This window comes from Pleurodeles waltl, chromosome 6, assembly GCF_031143425.1.
Source record: "Pleurodeles waltl isolate 20211129_DDA chromosome 6, aPleWal1.hap1.20221129, whole genome shotgun sequence".
NCBI classification, from domain to species: domain Eukaryota; kingdom Metazoa; phylum Chordata; class Amphibia; order Caudata; family Salamandridae; genus Pleurodeles; species Pleurodeles waltl.
In genome coordinates, this window is record NC_090445.1 from 887,700,416 (window position 1) to 887,717,775 (window position 17,360).

The following is a 17,360-nucleotide window of genomic DNA, read 5'->3' on the forward strand; positions in this document are numbered from 1 at the left end:
GCTCCGGTGGCCCTTCAGGGTTTTTCCGATCCCCCGTTGGGGCCTGGTCGGCCAGGCCACGTGTCTCTTCAAGGCTGATGGAACTGACCCCATTCCGCTTCTGCCCAAAATGTCACAACAAGTATCCGTATACAGATCAGCACCTGGTCTGTAACTTGTGTTTGTCTCCAGAACACAAAGAAGATACCTGTGAAGCCTGTCGAGCGTTTCGGTTGAGGAAGACATTAAGAGACCGAAGAGCGTGAAGACTGCAAATGGCGTCGGCGCCAACAGGACAAAGGCATTTGGAGGAGGAAGAGGAAAGCTTCTCCATCCAGGAGTCGGACTCGGACGAGCTCGATCCCAAAGAAACGCCTAAAACCGTGAGGTAGACATCGAAACATAAAACTCACGAGAAGACCACAAAAGCCCAGGGGACGCACCGCCAACAGGCCATGGCTTAACCCGTAAAATAGGTGACCGATCATCGGCACCGAAAAAGGTCACGCTTGTGTCGAAGTCATCCGACTCTGGTCGATATACCGGCACACAGCAATCTCGAGCTCGAGACAGCGGCTCCGATCAAGTTTGGCACCGAGACAGCGGCACCGAAATGGGTCGGGACCGAGAGATCACGACGCCGAAAATAAAGAAAGTGTTGTCGGAGCCGAAAAAGGCTACCGAAAAGGTTTCCATTCCGAAACATCCAGCCTCGGAACCGAAATCAGGTTCCTACACAGAGGAACAGGGATTGTCCTCCCAAATCCAAGGACATAAGTTCGGACAAGAATTAGAATCAATGGAGCCAGACTACACTCAAAGGAGGCTCCACATTCAAAAGGACACAGGGAAGATAAGCACTCTTCCCCCAATTAAGATGAAAAGAAGACTTGCCTTTCAAGAAAAGGACAAGCAGCCACAGGCAAAGGTGGCAAGACAGACAACTCCGCCACCATCTCCACCACCATCAATGCACACATCACCGGTAGTCACTCCACCACTGATGCAATCCCCAACGCATACTGCAATGAGTCAGGACGATCCCGACGCATGGGACCTTTATGATGCGCCAGTATCAGATAACAGCCCAGACTGTTATCCAGCGAGACCGTCCCCACCTGAGGACAGTACATCCTACACGCAGGTGGTCTCAAGGGCAGCGGCTTTTCATAATGTCACCTTGCATGCAGAACCGATTGAGGATGACTTTTTGTTTAATACAATATCCTCCACTTATAGCATATACCAGAGCTTACCTATGTTACCTGGAATGCTAAAACACTCCAAACAGGTGTTTCAGGAGCATGTGAAGGGCAGGGCCATAACTCCAAGGGTGGAGAAAAAGTACAAGCCACCGCCAACAGACCCTGTGTATATCACGCAGCAATTAACACCAGACTCTGTGGTAGTAGGGGCAGCTCGCAAGAGAGCAAACTCTCACACCTCTGGAGACGCACCACCTCCAGACAAGGAGAGTCGCAAATTTGACGCTGCAGGGAAAAGGGTTGCAGCACAAGCAGCAAACCAGTGGCGCATTGCCAACTCACAAGCACTTCTGGCAAGATATGATAGGGCTCATTGGGACGAAATGCAGCATTTCATAGAACACTTACCCAAAGAATTCCAAAAAAGGGCACAACAAGTGGTGGAGGAAGGACAAAGTATCTCAAATAATCATATACGGTCAGCAATGGATGAAGCAGATACAGCTGCAAGGACAGTAAATACTGCAGTAACAATAAGGAGACACGCATGGTTGCGTACATCAGGATTCAAGCCGGAAATACAACAAGCCGTGCTGAATATGCCTTTTAATGGACAGCAGTTGTTTGGGCCGGAGGTGGACACTGCTATAGAAAAACTTAAGAAAGACACTGATACGGCCAAAGCCATGGGCGCACTCTACTCCCCACAGAGCAGAGGCACATTTCGCAAAACACAGTTTAGAGGGGGGTTTCGAGGACAAGCTACAGAACCCACAACCTCACAAACAAGGCCCACTTATCAAAGTCAATATCAGCGGGGAAGTTTTCAGGGACAATATAGAGGGGGACAATTCCAAAAGAATAGAGGGAAGTTCCAAAGCTCTTCAAAACAAGCAGTGACTTCCAAGTCACAAATCCCCAACACATAACACCTGTGGGGGGGAGACTAAGCAATTTTTACAAACATTGGGAGGAGATAACAACAGACACTTGGGTACTGGCAATTATCCAGCATGGTTATTGCATAGAATTTCTCAGATTCCCTCCAAACGTTCCACCGAAAACACACAATATGTCAAAACAACACATGGATCTTCTAGGACTAGAGGTCCAGGCATTGCTACAAAAAGGAGCAATAGAATTAGTACCAATTCAACAGAAAGGAACAGGAGTTTACTCTCTGTACTTTCTCATACCCAAAAAGGACAAAACACTGAGACCTATATTAGATCTCAGAACATTAAATACCTACATCAAATCAGACCACTTTCACATGGTGACATTACAAGACGTAATCCCACTGCTCAAACAACAAGACTACATGACGACACTAGACCTAAAGGATGCATATTTCCATATACCAATACATCCTTCACACAGAAAGTACCTAAGATTTGTATTCCAAGGGGTACATTACCAATTCAAGGTGTTGCCATTCGGAATAACAACTGCGCCAAGAGTTTTTACAAAATGCCTGGCAGTAGTAGCTGCGCATATCAGAAGGCAGCAAATACATGTGTTCCCGTACCTAGACGATTGGTTAATCAAAACCAACACACTAGAACGGTGTTTACAACACACAAAGTACGTCATAGAAACCCTACGCAAACTAGGTTTCTCAATCAACTACACAAAGTCACACCTTCAGCCGTGTCAAACACAGCAATACTTAGGGGCAACAATCGACACAGCAAAAGCGATTGCCACTCCAAGTCCACAAAGAGAACAAGCATTTCACAATGTAATACAGGTCATGTATCCAAACCAAAGAATACAAGTCAAAATAGTAATGAAACTCCTAGGCATGATGTCCTCATGCATAGCCATTGCCCCAAACGCAAGATTGCACATGCGGCCCTTACAACAGTGCCTAGCATCACAATGGTCACAAGCACAGGGTCAACTTCTAGATCTAGTGTTGATAGACCGCCAAACATACACCTCGCTTCAATGGTGGAACAATATAAATTTAAACCAAGGGCGGCCTTTTCAAGAGCCAGTGCCTCAATACGTAATAACTACGGATGCCTCCATGATAGGGTGGGGAGCACACCTCAATCAACACAGCATTCAGGGACAATGGGACTCTCGACAAAAACAGTTTCACATAAATCACTTAGAACTATTGGCAGTATTTCTAGCGTTAAAAGCATTTCAACCAATAATAAGCCACAGACACATTCTTGTCAAAACAGACAACATGACAACAATGTATTACCTAAACAAACAGGGAGGAACACACTCAACACAGTTGTGTCTCCTGACACAGAAAATATGGCATTGGGCGATACACAACCACATCCACCTAATAGCACAGTTCATTCCAGGGATACAGAATCAATTAGCAGACAATCTCTCTCTCTGGATCACCAACAGATCCACGGATGGGAGATTCACCCCCAAGTACTACACACTTCCAAAATTGGGGAACACCACAAATAGACCTGTTTGCAACAAAAGAAAACGCAAAATGCCAAAACTTCGCATCCAGGTAGCCACAAGATCAGTCTCTGGGCAATGCGTTATGGATGAGTTAGTCAGGGATATTTGCATACGCTTTTCCCCCTCTCCCACTCCTTCCATATCTAGTAAACAAGTTGAGTCCAAACAAACTCAAACTGATACTCATAGCACCAACTTGGGCAAGACAACCTTGGTACACAACACTACTAGACCTCTCAGTAGTGCCTCATATCAAACTACCAAACACACCAGATCTGTTAACTCAACACAATCAACAGATCAGACACCCCAATCCAGCATCGCTGAATCTAGCAATTTGTCTCCTGAAGTCTTAGAGTTCGGACACTTAGGGCCTGATTCTAACTTTGGAGGACGGTGTTAAACCGTCCCAAAAGTGGCGGATATACCACCTACCGTATTACGAGTTCCATAGGATATAATGGACTCGTAATACGGTAGGTGGTATATCCGCCACTTTTGGGACGGTTTAACACCGTCCTCCAAAGTTAGAATCAGGCCCTTAGACCTTACACAGGAATGTATGGAAGTCATAAAACAAGCTAGAAAACCAACCACTAGACATTGCTATGCAAATAAGTGGAAAAGGTTTGTTTATTATTGCCATAATAATCAAATTCAACCCTTACACACATCTGCTAAAGACATCGTAAGCTACTTGCTACATTTGCAAAAGTCAAAAATAGCTTTTTCATCCATTAAGATACCTCTTACCGCAATTTCAGCTTACCTGCAAATTACCCACTCATCTTCACTGTTTAGGATACCAGTCATAAAAGCCTTTATGGAAGGCCTAAAAAGAATTATACCACCAAGAACACCACCAGTTCCTTCATGGAACCTCAACATTGTCTTAACACGACTCATGGGGCCACCTTTTGAGCCCATGCACTCATGTGAAATGCAATATTTAACATGGAAAGTTGCATTTCTAATTGCCATCACATCTCTAATAAGAGTCAGTGAAATCCAAGCATTTACCATACAAGAACCATTTATTCAAATACACAAGCATAAAGTAGTTCTACGGACAAATCCAAAATTTTTACCAAAAGTCATATCACCGTTCCACTTGAATCAAACAGTAGAACTACCAGTGTTCTTCCCACAGCCAGATTCTGTAGCTGAGAGAGCACTACATACATTAGACATCAAAAGAGCGTTAATGTACTACATTGACAGAACAAAACAAATTCGGAAAACAAAACAATTATTTGTTGCTTTCCAAAAACCTCATACAGGAAATCCAATTTCCAAACGAGGCATTGCTAGATGGATAGTTAAATGTATTCAAACCTGTTATCTCAAAGCAAAAAGAGAACTGCCTATTACACCGAGGGCACACTCAACTAGAAAGAAAGGTGCTACCATGGCCTTTCTAGGAAACATTCCAATGACTGAAATATGTAAGGCAGCCACATGGTCTACGCCTCATACGTTTACCAAGCACTACTGCGTGGATGTGTTAACAGCACAACAAGCCACAGTAGGACAAGTAGTACTACGAACTTTGTTTCAAACAACTTCAACTCCTACAGGCTGAACCACCGCTTTTGGGGAGATAACTGCTTACTAGTCTATGCAAAGCATGTGTATCTGCAGCTACACATGCCATCGAACTGAAAATGTCACTTACCCAGTGTACATCTGTTCGTGGCATGAGACGCTGCATATTCACATGCGCCCACCCGCCTCCCCGGGAGCCTGTAGCCGTTTCGAAGTTGATCTTGAACATTTGTAAATTTGTAAATATATCACTTTAAACTACATTATGTACATACATGTTTACTCCATTGCATGGGCACTATTACTATGATACACAACTCCTACCTCACCCGCTGCGGGGAAAACAATCTAAGATGGAGTCGACGCCCATGCGCAATGGAGCCGAAAGGGGAGGAGTCCCTCGATCTCGTGACTCGAAAGACTTCTTCGAAGAAAAACAACTTGTAACACTCTGAGCCCAACACTAGATGGCGGAATGTGCAAAGCATGTGAATCTGCAGCGTCTCATGCCACGAACAGATGTACACTGGGTAAGTGACATTTTCCATATATATATATATATAGAGAGAGAGAGAGAGTTGGCAAATGTTGTGCTTGTGATGTCGGTTTTCACCTGTTTGCCTCAAAGGCATGATAAAACAAAAGGACTTCTTATGGCTCTGATGATGTCAGAAGGAGTCGCGTGCGGAGCCGTGCAATTGTGACGTCCTCGTCGTCATGGAGAGCTAGGAATTTTTTTCCATTGATTACTGGTGCATTGGGAGAATTTATAAAGTGAGGAATTCACAGGTTGCTACTGTATCCACCAGAAAAAGCGTTACCGAAGGTGAGTAACTTGTTCTTTAACATTATTAGATCCCTGAGGAAACTTTTCCCATTATTCTGATTTCAACACGGAAGACAGTGGTAGTCGCCCTGATTTCATCATGGCTTGACTACTGTAACACTCTCTATCTCAATATCAACAAAGTTTCTCTTTTGAAACTTTAACTGTCCAGTATGCAACAACTCTGGTCATTGAGGATGTTCCCAAATGTTATTCTGTTTCTGGCAAGCTTTCTAAATTATATTGGCTTTTGATGAGGAAAATAATTATTTTAAAATCTCTATACTCTAAAGGCCCTAAATAACATCTGCCCTAGGTTGATCAGATCCAAGTTTCAATGGTGTGTTCCTACTAGGCTGCTTCATTCAGCTAATTGCAAACTGGTGGTGGTACAGAGAAGCTGCTGTGCCAAATGGGGTGGCAGATCTTTCTCTGTTGCCACAGCAAGACTCGCTAACCTGCCACATTTTAGAAACTGAAAATCATTTGACGTTTAGGAAATATCTAAAAACATGGCTTTTCACGTTTTAGGGAAGCTAAGGTCTTTAAGGTTGGATTCCTCTTTTCGTCCGTATATCTTGGGTTTGTTAGGTTCAGTGCCTTGATACCTTTGGGGTTTATGTGTGCTCTACAAATTGCTTTTCATTTCTGTAAGGAAATGCCTCCTTGGCGTGGTTACCCCCTGACTTTTTGCCTTTGCTGATGCCAAGTTATGATTTGAAAGTGTGCTGAAGCCTGCTAACCAGGCCCCAGCACCAGTGTTCTTTCCCTAACCTGTACCTTTGTCTCCACAGTTGGCACACCCTGACATCCAGATAAGTCCCTTGTAACTGGTAACTGCAGGGAAGGTCTCTAAGGGCTGCAGCATGTCTTATGCCACCCTGGGGACCCCTCACTCAGCACATGCACACTGCTTGCCAGCTTGTGTGTGCTGGTGGGGAGAAAATGACTAAGTTGACATGGCACTCCCCTCAGGGTGCCATGCCAAACTCACAATGCCTATGGCATAGATAAGTCACCCCTCTAGCAGGCCTTACAGCCCTAAGGCAGGGTGCACTATACCACAGGTGAGGGCATAGGTGCATGAGGACTATGCCCCTACAGTGTCTAAGCAAAACCTTAGACATTGTAAGTGCAGGGTAGCCATAAGAGTATATGGTCTGGGAGTCTGTCATACACAAACTCCACAGCACCATAATGGCTACACTGAAAACTGGGAAGTTTGGTATCAAACTTCTCAGCACAATAAATGCACACTGATGCCAGTGTACATTTTATTGTGAAATACACCCAGAGGGCATCTTAGAGATGCCCCCTGAAAACATACTTGACTTCCAGTGTGGGCTGACTAGTTTTGCCAGCCTGCCACACACCAGACATGTTGCTGGCCACATGGGGAGAGTGCCTTTGTCACTCTGTGGCTAGTAACAAAGCCTGTACTGGGTGGAGGTGCTTCTCACCTCCCCCTGCAGGAACTGTAAAACCTGGCGGTGAGCCTCAAAGGCTCACCCCCTTTGTTACAGCGCCACAGGGCATCCCAGCTAGTGGAGATGCCCGCCCCCCTCCGGCCACGGCCCCACTTTTGGCGGCAAGGCCGGAGGAGATAATGAGAAAAACAAGGAGGAGTCACTGGCCAGTCAGGACAACCCCTAAGGTGTCCTGAGCTGAGGTGACTCTGACTTTTAGAAATCCTCCATCTTGCAGATGGAGGATTCCCCCAATAGGATTAGGGATGTGCCCCCCTCCCCTCAGGGAGGAGGCACAAAGAGGGTGTAGCCACCCTCACGGCTAGTAGCCATTGGCTACTAACCTCCCAGACCTAAACACACCCTTAAATTGAGTATTTAGGGGCCCCAGAACCAAGCAAGATAGATTCCTGCAACCTGAAGACAAAGAAGGACTGCTGACCTGAAGCCCTGCAGAGAAGACGGCGACACCAACTGATTGGCCCCAGCCCTACCAGCCTGTCTCCCCACTTGGAGAATGGCCCCAGCCCTACCAGCCTGTCTCCCCACTTGGAGAAAAACTGCAACAGCGACGCGTCCCCCAGGGTCCAGTGACCACTGAAGCCTCAGAGGACTAGCCTGTATCTAAAAGGACCAAGAACTCCCGAGGACAGCGGCCCTGTTCAACAAAGACAGCAACTTTGCAACAAAGAAGCAACTTTTAAAGACCACACGTTTCCCACTGGAAGTGAGAGACTTTCCTCTCTGCACCCGATGCCCCTGGCTCGACCTGCGGAGAACCAACACTACAGGGAGGACTCCCCGGCGACTGCGACCCTGTGAGTAGCCAGAGTTGACCCCCCTGAGGGCCCCCAGCGATGCCTGCAGAGGGAATCCAGAGGCTCCTCCTGATCGCGACTGCCTGCTTCAAAGAACCCGACGCCTGGTAAAGACACTGCACCCGCAGCCCCCAGGACCTGAAGGATCTGACCTCCAGGGCAGAAGCGACCCCCAGTTGGCCCTCTCCCTTGCCCATGTGGTGGCTACCCTGAGGAGCCCCCCCTTGCCTGCCTGCATCGCTGAAGAGACCCCTGAGTCTCCCATTGAAACCAATTGCAAACCCGACACCTGTTTGCACCCTGCACCCGGCCGCTCATGTGCCGCTGAGGGTGTACTTTTTGTGCTGACTTGTGTGTCCCCCCCGGTGCCCTACAAACCCCCCTGGTCTGCCCTCCGAAGTCGCGGGTACTTACCTGCTGGCTGACTGGAACCGGGGCACCCCCTTCTCCATTGAAGCCTATGCGTTTTGGGCACCACTTTGACTTCTGCACCTGACCGGCCCTGAGCTGCTGGTGTGGTAACTTTGGGGGTTGCCTTGAACCTCCAACGGTGGGCTACCTTGGACCCAACTTTGAACCTGGTAAGTCCTTTACTTACCTGAAAAACTAACAAATACTTACCTCCCCCAGGAACTGTTGAATTTTGCAGTGTCCAATTTTAAAATAGCTTATTGCCATTTTTGCCAAAACTGTACATGCTATTGTGATGATTCAAAGTTCTTAAGATACCTGAGTGAAATACCTTTCATTTAAAGTATTGTTTGCAAATCTTGAACCTGTAGTTCTTAAAATAAACTAAGAAAATATATTTTTCTATATAAAAACTTATTGGCCTGGAATTGTCTTTGAGTGTGTGTTCCTCATTTATTGCCTGTGTGTGTACAACAAATGCTTAACACTACCCTCTGATAAGCCTACTGCTCGACCACACTACCACAAAATAGAGCATTAGAATGATCTCTTTTTTGCCACTATCTTACCTCTACGGGGAACCCTTGGACTCTGTGCATGCTGTTTCTTACTTTGAAATAGTACATACAGAGCCAACTTCTTACAATTTAATTTCCATTTACCTTCTTGGAAACTAAAGACTATTTCAGTAAAGGTTGGATCTGGCTATACTAAACAATGTTAATGTCCAGGGTCTCCCAACAAAACAGTGTGTTAAAGTCCGATTAAGCAATATGTGTTTTATCGTTGATTGTGTAGTGCTGTGTATTGTGGCAATGATATGAACTAGTACAGATTCATTTCTACTGAAAGATATTCAGGTGTCGATTTAAAATGTATTTTTGTAGGCTTCCATTGAAGGCAGTGTGCAGTCTAAGGATTCCTGTGGCAATGTTAGCTTGGAAGAAGTGGTGAAACTAGTCACTATATTCGAGTCCCGTTTATCATTCCTTCTCCTTCAGTTCATTAAACTGTTGGCAGCAAGTAAGAAGAAATCTAGGTAAGTAGTTTTAAAAATAAGTCAATATTGCTGTGTACATTTGTGTTAATATACATACTGCTTTACTCCTGTAAATATCGTTAGTTGTATGTTTTACCTCCTCACTCCTATCCAGTACACCATCATGACTCTAAACCGTGCAGCCCATATTTGAATTGAATACCAAAGCTATGAATTAAATGGAAGCTGGAGCCATTATGGACATCCACTGTTAAAATAGGTGTGGGTGCTCTGCCAGCCCATTTGAACAGGTGTCAGTTCTACAACTCTCTCTGGTGGCAAAGCCTAAAAATGACCGGCCACCATCCGATCCCTATTTAGAGGACAACATGAATAACTAGAGCAAGTGATCACATTCTAAATTTTGAAGTGTCTCTAGGAAGCACTGATCTGGCTCAGAGTGATGTCGCGCTTTGGCTCTGGTAACCAATCTACAGTCTTCACTCTCGGACAGAATCCCCTAATTGGAAAAACTGCAGCTAGACACACGGACTATTTTTCCTCTGTTGTGGAATTTTTCCCACAGACGGTGGTTGCTGCAGTTATTTTCCAACAACCTTCATCTTCAGAAGCCTTGTAAATGCTTCTTCAGTGAATTGTGCCACTGTGTTGGCCAGCCGAGTGTGGTACTACTCCACCATTTGGCATATAGCGCTTCCATGCTCCAAAGTGGTTTTGCCAGCTCTGCAGGGACATCTACTTGCTTGAGTCACCCTTTTTCGGCTAAGTATGGTGGTGATCAGTAAGACTTTTGCCTCCTGTTCGATCGATAAACCAATTATTCCTCAGTTTGAAATTTGATGGTATAAAGACGGTTTCCCCAGGGTTGTCCTCCTGTACTGGCATGTATCCCTCGGTCCAAGAGGCTGGTACATTTAGTACCGTGGTAGGAGCAGTGAAACCTAAAAACCCGAGGTGTCTTCTATTCAGGGCAAATGCGAGCCGTCTCCGAACTTAGGAGCCTGGGTACTAAATAAGTAACCGTTTCTTGCCTTTCATCAAGGCATTCTCTTGAACCACATAAGCCCTTTGGGAAAAGATGCCATGTGCAACTGCAGTTAGCAGGTGGGTTCGGCAGAGATGAGCAAATGACTATGGGAAGGTCTGGCTTTGCCATAGATGTATGCCTCTCGAGAGCATCCTGGGTCAAGGCTCAAGCAGTTCCCATACCCAGCGCTTTTCGCATCATGCCTTCTGATAGGGAATGCAGGCTTCTTGACATGCTGGTGGAATATTCTTTGCCTCTGGTAGCCCATGCCTGTACATCTGAACCTGGGATATGTCTCAGGCACAGGACGTTTCTACTAAAATATATCCATTAGGCATTTCAGTCTATGGTTTCTAATGAAGAGGCCTCTAAGCATATTTTACAGACTAAATTCTCTCACAAATATTTATAAACACTGCACCACCACCGACATCACATAACGAGTAATAAGTGTAACGGCCCTCACTCTAAATCCCTCCTTTAAATTACACACACATTTGCACTGTAAATGTACTCCTTTGCATTGCAAAGATTAGCTCTGATCAATAGCATAAGTAAAAAGATCAAATTTAATTCACACTGCCCGATGTCCAACATCAGCGTGCATGTAGAGTCAGAAACCAGCTCTCCCCACCTGCATTACAACACACTGCTGCTTCAGTCACAAGACGAGCTCCTAAAGATGAGCAAGTGGCCCTGGGGAAGATCACATAGACCAACCTGGCATAGTCGTGTTTCATTTGTGAGGGGAAGACTGAAGCTTGGCAGTAGGACGCCATTCCACAGTGAAGAAGAGCAGGGTTTGGCCAAGTGTTGCAGAACCTGACAACAGACGATCCAGAGGTATTGTAGGCGCAGGACCAGTCTGAGGATATTGAACAAGATGGGAACAATTAGACGATTTCTACTTGTTGTAGAAATGCTGCCCTGCCATTCCTTTTAAAGGACCTCTGCACCTTACAACACAATACGTTGACTGGCACAGGCTAATTTTCAGGCTTCATTCAGTGACTTAACCCCTTGCTCTCATAACTGCCCTACCAATTAATCTTTAGTACAACAACTTGTTTGCCTTACTCGCTCCAGACAGATGTATTCTACTGGAGGACGTAGTACTCAAACATTCAGTTTAACATCTGATGAAATAATTTCCATGATTTACATCTGCAGTGGGTTATTGCTACTCGTAGTGATGCTAATGACAACAAGCTTTCATTTAAAGGCAGTAAGGACATGGTCGCAGATATGGGACCCTCCAAATTATAAGGGGTCAAATCTTGTTTTTTTTTACCAAGGATGACATTTGAAAGCCTTTAAAATAGGATATGAGTTTAGCAGACTCGGCATCATCACTGGTGAGACGTTACCTGTAATTAATGAATTGAAATGCCCGATTTACAAACCGATCGCTCTCCCAAGCAGTCCAGTAATTATACATCATTCGTAAAAGGTTTTTGTCCTGTTTGTTTGTTTTTTTGTGCCTATATGATTTCTCTCAAAACAATGTAAGGCATGCTAACGTTGTAATCCCTGTTCAGAAACAAGCATTGGCAAGTCCAGTAGGCCTGGCTTTAACCTGACAATTCCTGCAAACACAGAGTAGCAGTAATTTATTTCCAGGTGATGGTACATTAACTGCAGTCGGGGTGTTGGTAATACTGATGGGTGTACTGTGATTGCTGCGGGGGTATTGGTATTGTAGGTGATTGAATTGGTTGTGGGTTGGTATCGGTGATATTCATGGAGGTGGTATTGGTAGCATGGTTTTGGTATTTTTTGATGCAGTAGGATATTGGTGATGGTGGGGTATTACTGGCAGTGTGGTGTAGATGTAGTGGTAGTTTTGGTGATTTCGTACTGGTAGTGATGGTGGTATAGAGGTGTGGCATTGGTGGAATTAGTGGCATTGTACTGTTGGTTGTGTCTTATTATCGTTGGCTGGTACTGTGGTATAGAGAAGTGGTGTGGTGCTAGTATTATTGATATTGTTGGTGGTACTCGTACTAGTCGTTGTGTGCTGTATTGTGGTGGTATTGAAGATGGTCGTGTTATTGGAGCTTTTTATTGCACATATAAGAGAAAAATTAAATGTGCCAAAAAGTGGGGTTGTTTGAGTGTACTTTTTTAGATGTAAAATAGTCCCTCATGCATTGCAATACAGACACTCGATAGGAAGTGAAATGAAATAACAAACAGCACGAGTTGAGAAACACATACTCTTGTGGGTGCAACCAAAGCCCACTCTAAGTATTTGTTGAAGAATCGGTAACAAAAGGTCTCGTTGACCATTAAAGGCGCCACTAGCCAGGCTTTAACGTGTCAAAGCTTAGTTCATTCAACATCATTCCTACACTATGTCAATGAACATTTTGTTTTGCATGCAAGTCCCAAAAATGTCTCATTATTGCAAGGGGATAGCTAAATCAGATGTTGAGTTGGCCATTGGCTGCCTTTTTTCATTGTTGCCGTGTTAGGTTTTCAGTTTCACTAAAATCATAATTATAATATATTAATTTTAATGGGACTTTCAACCAGTCCTCTTCATACATTGGTCTGTTGTTATTTACAGTTTTCTTCCAACTTTCCCCAAGAGCACACTGCATGGGGCACACTTCACCACCAGTTAACTTTAATGTGAATGATGGAAGGCTTTCTGCTGACTCACATGAGTACACCCACACAAGACATAGTTTTCTTAATCGCCAGCGCCTGACTTGTTGGCTTTACCCGCACTTTTCAACTGCAAACTAGGAGATAGATTTAAAAATAGAGGGCCTGGGACACAAAATCCTGCAAAATGATCTGCAATCTGTTTTCCTGTTATTGAAGTAGATTTCTTACAGTAATGGGATTTACTGCTGTCCCAGAGCGTACTTTTGGAAAACCGTGACAGGTGCTGATTTACAGGACCCCCCATCCTCCTCTGTACGTAGGCCTACTGTCCACGAGGCAGTAAACCCACCTTTGTATTGTGGAAATTTGAATTTGTGCGTTTTACTTTTTTTCTTCTTCTTTGACACAGTTGAAATATTTTTCCCTGCGGACAAACTCATTTTCTGTACTGTGATAAAGTGAAAAAATCCAGCTTGCAAGTTTGTGGATGTTCCATACCTTTTGAAGTCTTCCCACCTTTCCCCATAGCATTACTATCATAGAAAAATCTACCCCAGTGTTTTTTTTTTTTTTACTGCCGTCCGTTCCTCAACTGATCTAAAGCCCCTTTCATCCTGAGGAACTTAAAACGTTTTTGTATTTTTTGCGCTCCTGCGTTCTACTCAGATACACGTAAATGTTCTGAATCGGCCCAAGTGTGTGACCAAGGTTCTACAGAGTCAGTTGAATCGCCTTAGTCAGGGTTTATGTTGGTTACTGTTTAAGTTTCCTGAGGATTCCACTAGGTGGTAGTACTAATACAGAAAATTCAGTCTCGACGAGGAACCCATTTAAATAAATAATGTGTGAAGTAACTGGCTAACAGTAGACAGTTTATTCTCGCCACTGTCACCAGGCTTAGATGGTGATATTGTACCATGTAGTCTACATTCTTTATTTTCTCTATCTTATCAACTGTTCTGGTCGCTCATCTGCCATTTAATTTAGTATTGTATTGAAGTCTCTGCCTGCAGCTCATAAATTCTATTTTAATTATGTTTTAGTGTTTTAATTTTTTCACCTTAGCGAAATGGAAATCCAACGCGCCGGTGTCATAACCTTCTGTCCTTCCCAGTGTGATTAAATACCAGTATGAGTGTGATTTGTAATCGTAAAAAGTGTCGTAGGTGCCCCAATATTAATACAATATGCTGCGATGAAAGTGACATGCTTATGTGTTAAAACTGCTTTTCCTCGCTGATCTTAGAGGTCCTTTGACTCATAACAAGGACTCAGAATGTGTTTTCATCTGATAATTTTGAGATTTGTCAACATGTTGGATTAATATTTGGAATCCTTCTTAAGATGTTCCAATGTGGTCTTGCAAGTACATGATATAGAAACTCAATATACGGATTTCTTCAGTTGTATAGATTTACGTAGCCAAGAACTGTTCCTTGCTCAGCTAAGGCGTCACCTGGCTCATGTGACCGTAGACGCTTAGAGTATTTCTTGGGTGGGCGTCAAGTTAATTGAGATTTTAATAGCCTTGGTGTCTGAAAGGCTAGATTTTATTAAAGACACGGAGGCGAGTATTATGCAGTCTTTTCTTGCTTTTTAATTAAACAGCAGCCAAGAAGAAACTACATTTCCCAAGAAAAACAAACCCTGTAAGTGACATCACAATGAGGGCAACCAATAGAATATTGATTACAGCTACTAATACATTGACTGCAAACAAGTCCTCTTTTCTTGCTGCTCGCAGTCAAGTACTCCAATTTCATTCAAAATATTTCTTATACTTATGTGCATTTATTTATGTATATATTTCTGTCACCGTTATTTTATATAAGCCTTGTTCCAATTTGACCGCTTGCACTCTCTTTAGCCTTCATGACGCCTCACGCGTCTACCAACGGGTATTTCTGGCCATTGTAGACACGTGCAGGTTTAAATTAAAGCAAGAATAGACTGCATAATATGAGCCTCCAGTCTTGTAATAAAATTGGAAGTTCGTCAGAATCACTTGCGTACGATGGGCCCCAGACTCTGAGTACAACTGCTCTCCACTCCGCTGCGAGCCTGAGATGTAGAACTCAATAGCCCCAATTCCACTGCCTTGGCTCTGCGCTGCAGGGCTTCTTACGAGGTACAACCCGGTCTCTGCTTAAGAGAACCTGTATTAGCAACCAAGTAATCTACCCTTAGGGAAGAAAGTGAACAGTTTCCTGGACCTACGCAGATCTTATTAATGACATGCAGCGTTGAAGCAAAATGGAAAAAAGCAGCCTCTGAGCTTCAAAGCATCGTAATGTACCCTTCGGAATATAGCAAGCAGCTGGTGGCACAGAATTGGCATCTGCTTCATGAAAGGCCTCTCTTTGTCACCGGCATATTGTGGACCATGCAGGGACAAAATGCGTAGAGCTCTTCTCATGGCTGTGATAATAAGATAATATAATAAGCAAACAGTAATAATGCAGCATGTGTGCTGCATGTTGGGCTGCACGTATGCGTCTGTCTGCTTTTTGTCATCACAGATCTCATTTGAGCAAATCCGGCATGGTCGGAGGATGACTGTTCCCTTCTGGATTTGACCCAGTGACTTGCTTGGAAAGACTTCACAACGAGGACTTACTTAGCAGTTCATATCTCTGGTCAGGAGTCTAGGACCTCCAGAAAGTTGTTAGCAAAGCTTTGCTTTTTGTCAGGATATTGCATTTCTGCTTCTTTGGCAAAGCGGATTTCAGAGCAGAATGTATATTTTCATTCATAGCTTTAGCTCGGTATCTACCGCATCTGAGAAGGTTACTTGCGTGAATGTAGGCCTTTACCAACAGTGTGCAGTGTCTGTGGTTATCTTGCGACTTATTCAGTAAAACATGCCTCATGTCTCCAAGGGTGTTTTGTGTCTTTATTGTAAGGAAGTTTTGGGCCTGATAGCAGTGTGTGAAATGGTAATTATGTGCTGTATCCAAGCTTCAACAAGCTTAGCGCCTCCAAATCCTGGAGGATAGCATGTTGGTTTTGGCCCCTTACATGCATAGGCTTTTTCTGAACAGGCAAGTGTGCCATGGGCAAGTATGACCGATCAGCACAATCTGCATCTTATGTGTTTGGGAAGAATATGAAGGGCTTATTGCTTAAAGTGCTGGGATCCTGACTCCTTTAGCCAAATACCTATTTTTTGTGGATTTTTATTCTCATCCTAGAAATTAATCTATTAGAACCTTCTGAGTAGTTGTCTCTTTACAGATATTGTTAACCTTTTGGTGCCTGTGAGGAAATGGGTTGTATTACATCATGTTGTTGTGCGACCTCACCGTGTAATACACTTAACCAACCCCTTGAAGACAAGTTGGTTTCGTTTTTTTAAACCTTTAGCTCTACCCTGGAAAGCTGTGGCTTAGAGCTGTCAGGATTATAAAAATTAACAGGTGTAAAGCATGTAAACAACATCCAAACAAACGAAGAAGAAATACACAAGACACCAAAGAAATCCAGCACTAATTTATTTTAAAAAAATAGATGCAATTTTTATCTAATTTGTGACACCAAAATAAAAAAGATCCACTAGAGGGTTCCGGAGATACAGAATTTACAAGGTATGGTAAATAAACACTTTTTACTTAACCTCAAACAAGCATTGGAAAATTCAACAAATTTGACAATTAGAACTTTTTCAGAAAAAACGTTGGTAAGTATCAATGCAGTTACTTAGAGTTACTTTCGGCGACCAACTATGGCAGGGAGCCAGTCACGGGGACCAACTAGGTCCACAGAAACATCTGTCTCCAATCCACTTCCAGCATCAGGGGCTACTTGCCATTGACTTCTTTGGAGTGGTCCTATCAACAGATAAAGGAATTTGAAGATGCCGTGAGGTCGAACTTGGGGCGTGGGGCGATTGTCTTCCTGGGACTACTACTCTGTCCACAGACTTGTTGAGGTGATTGTGGCCACAGGGGTCGATATCCCTCAAAGTCCTCTCGAGCTTGGCAGAAGTCCAGTTGCCTGGTACAGCTGTTTCAAAGGTTTCCTTCTTGTGG

At 44.0% G+C, this 17,360-nt stretch overlaps 1 protein-coding gene across 2 annotated transcripts in view; it reads left to right on the forward strand.

Moving 5' to 3' along the window:
• The window catches only part of EDRF1 (erythroid differentiation regulatory factor 1), a 403,030-nt gene that overhangs the window by 353,050 nt on the left and 32,620 nt on the right, over window positions 1–17,360 (forward strand). For both annotated transcript variants that reach the window (XM_069239693.1, XM_069239694.1), the window contains one exon: window positions 9,580–9,731. In XM_069239693.1, coding sequence (XP_069095794.1) covers window positions 9,580–9,731 — 152 coding nt within the window. The remainder of the gene's footprint in view (window positions 1–9,579; window positions 9,732–17,360) is intronic.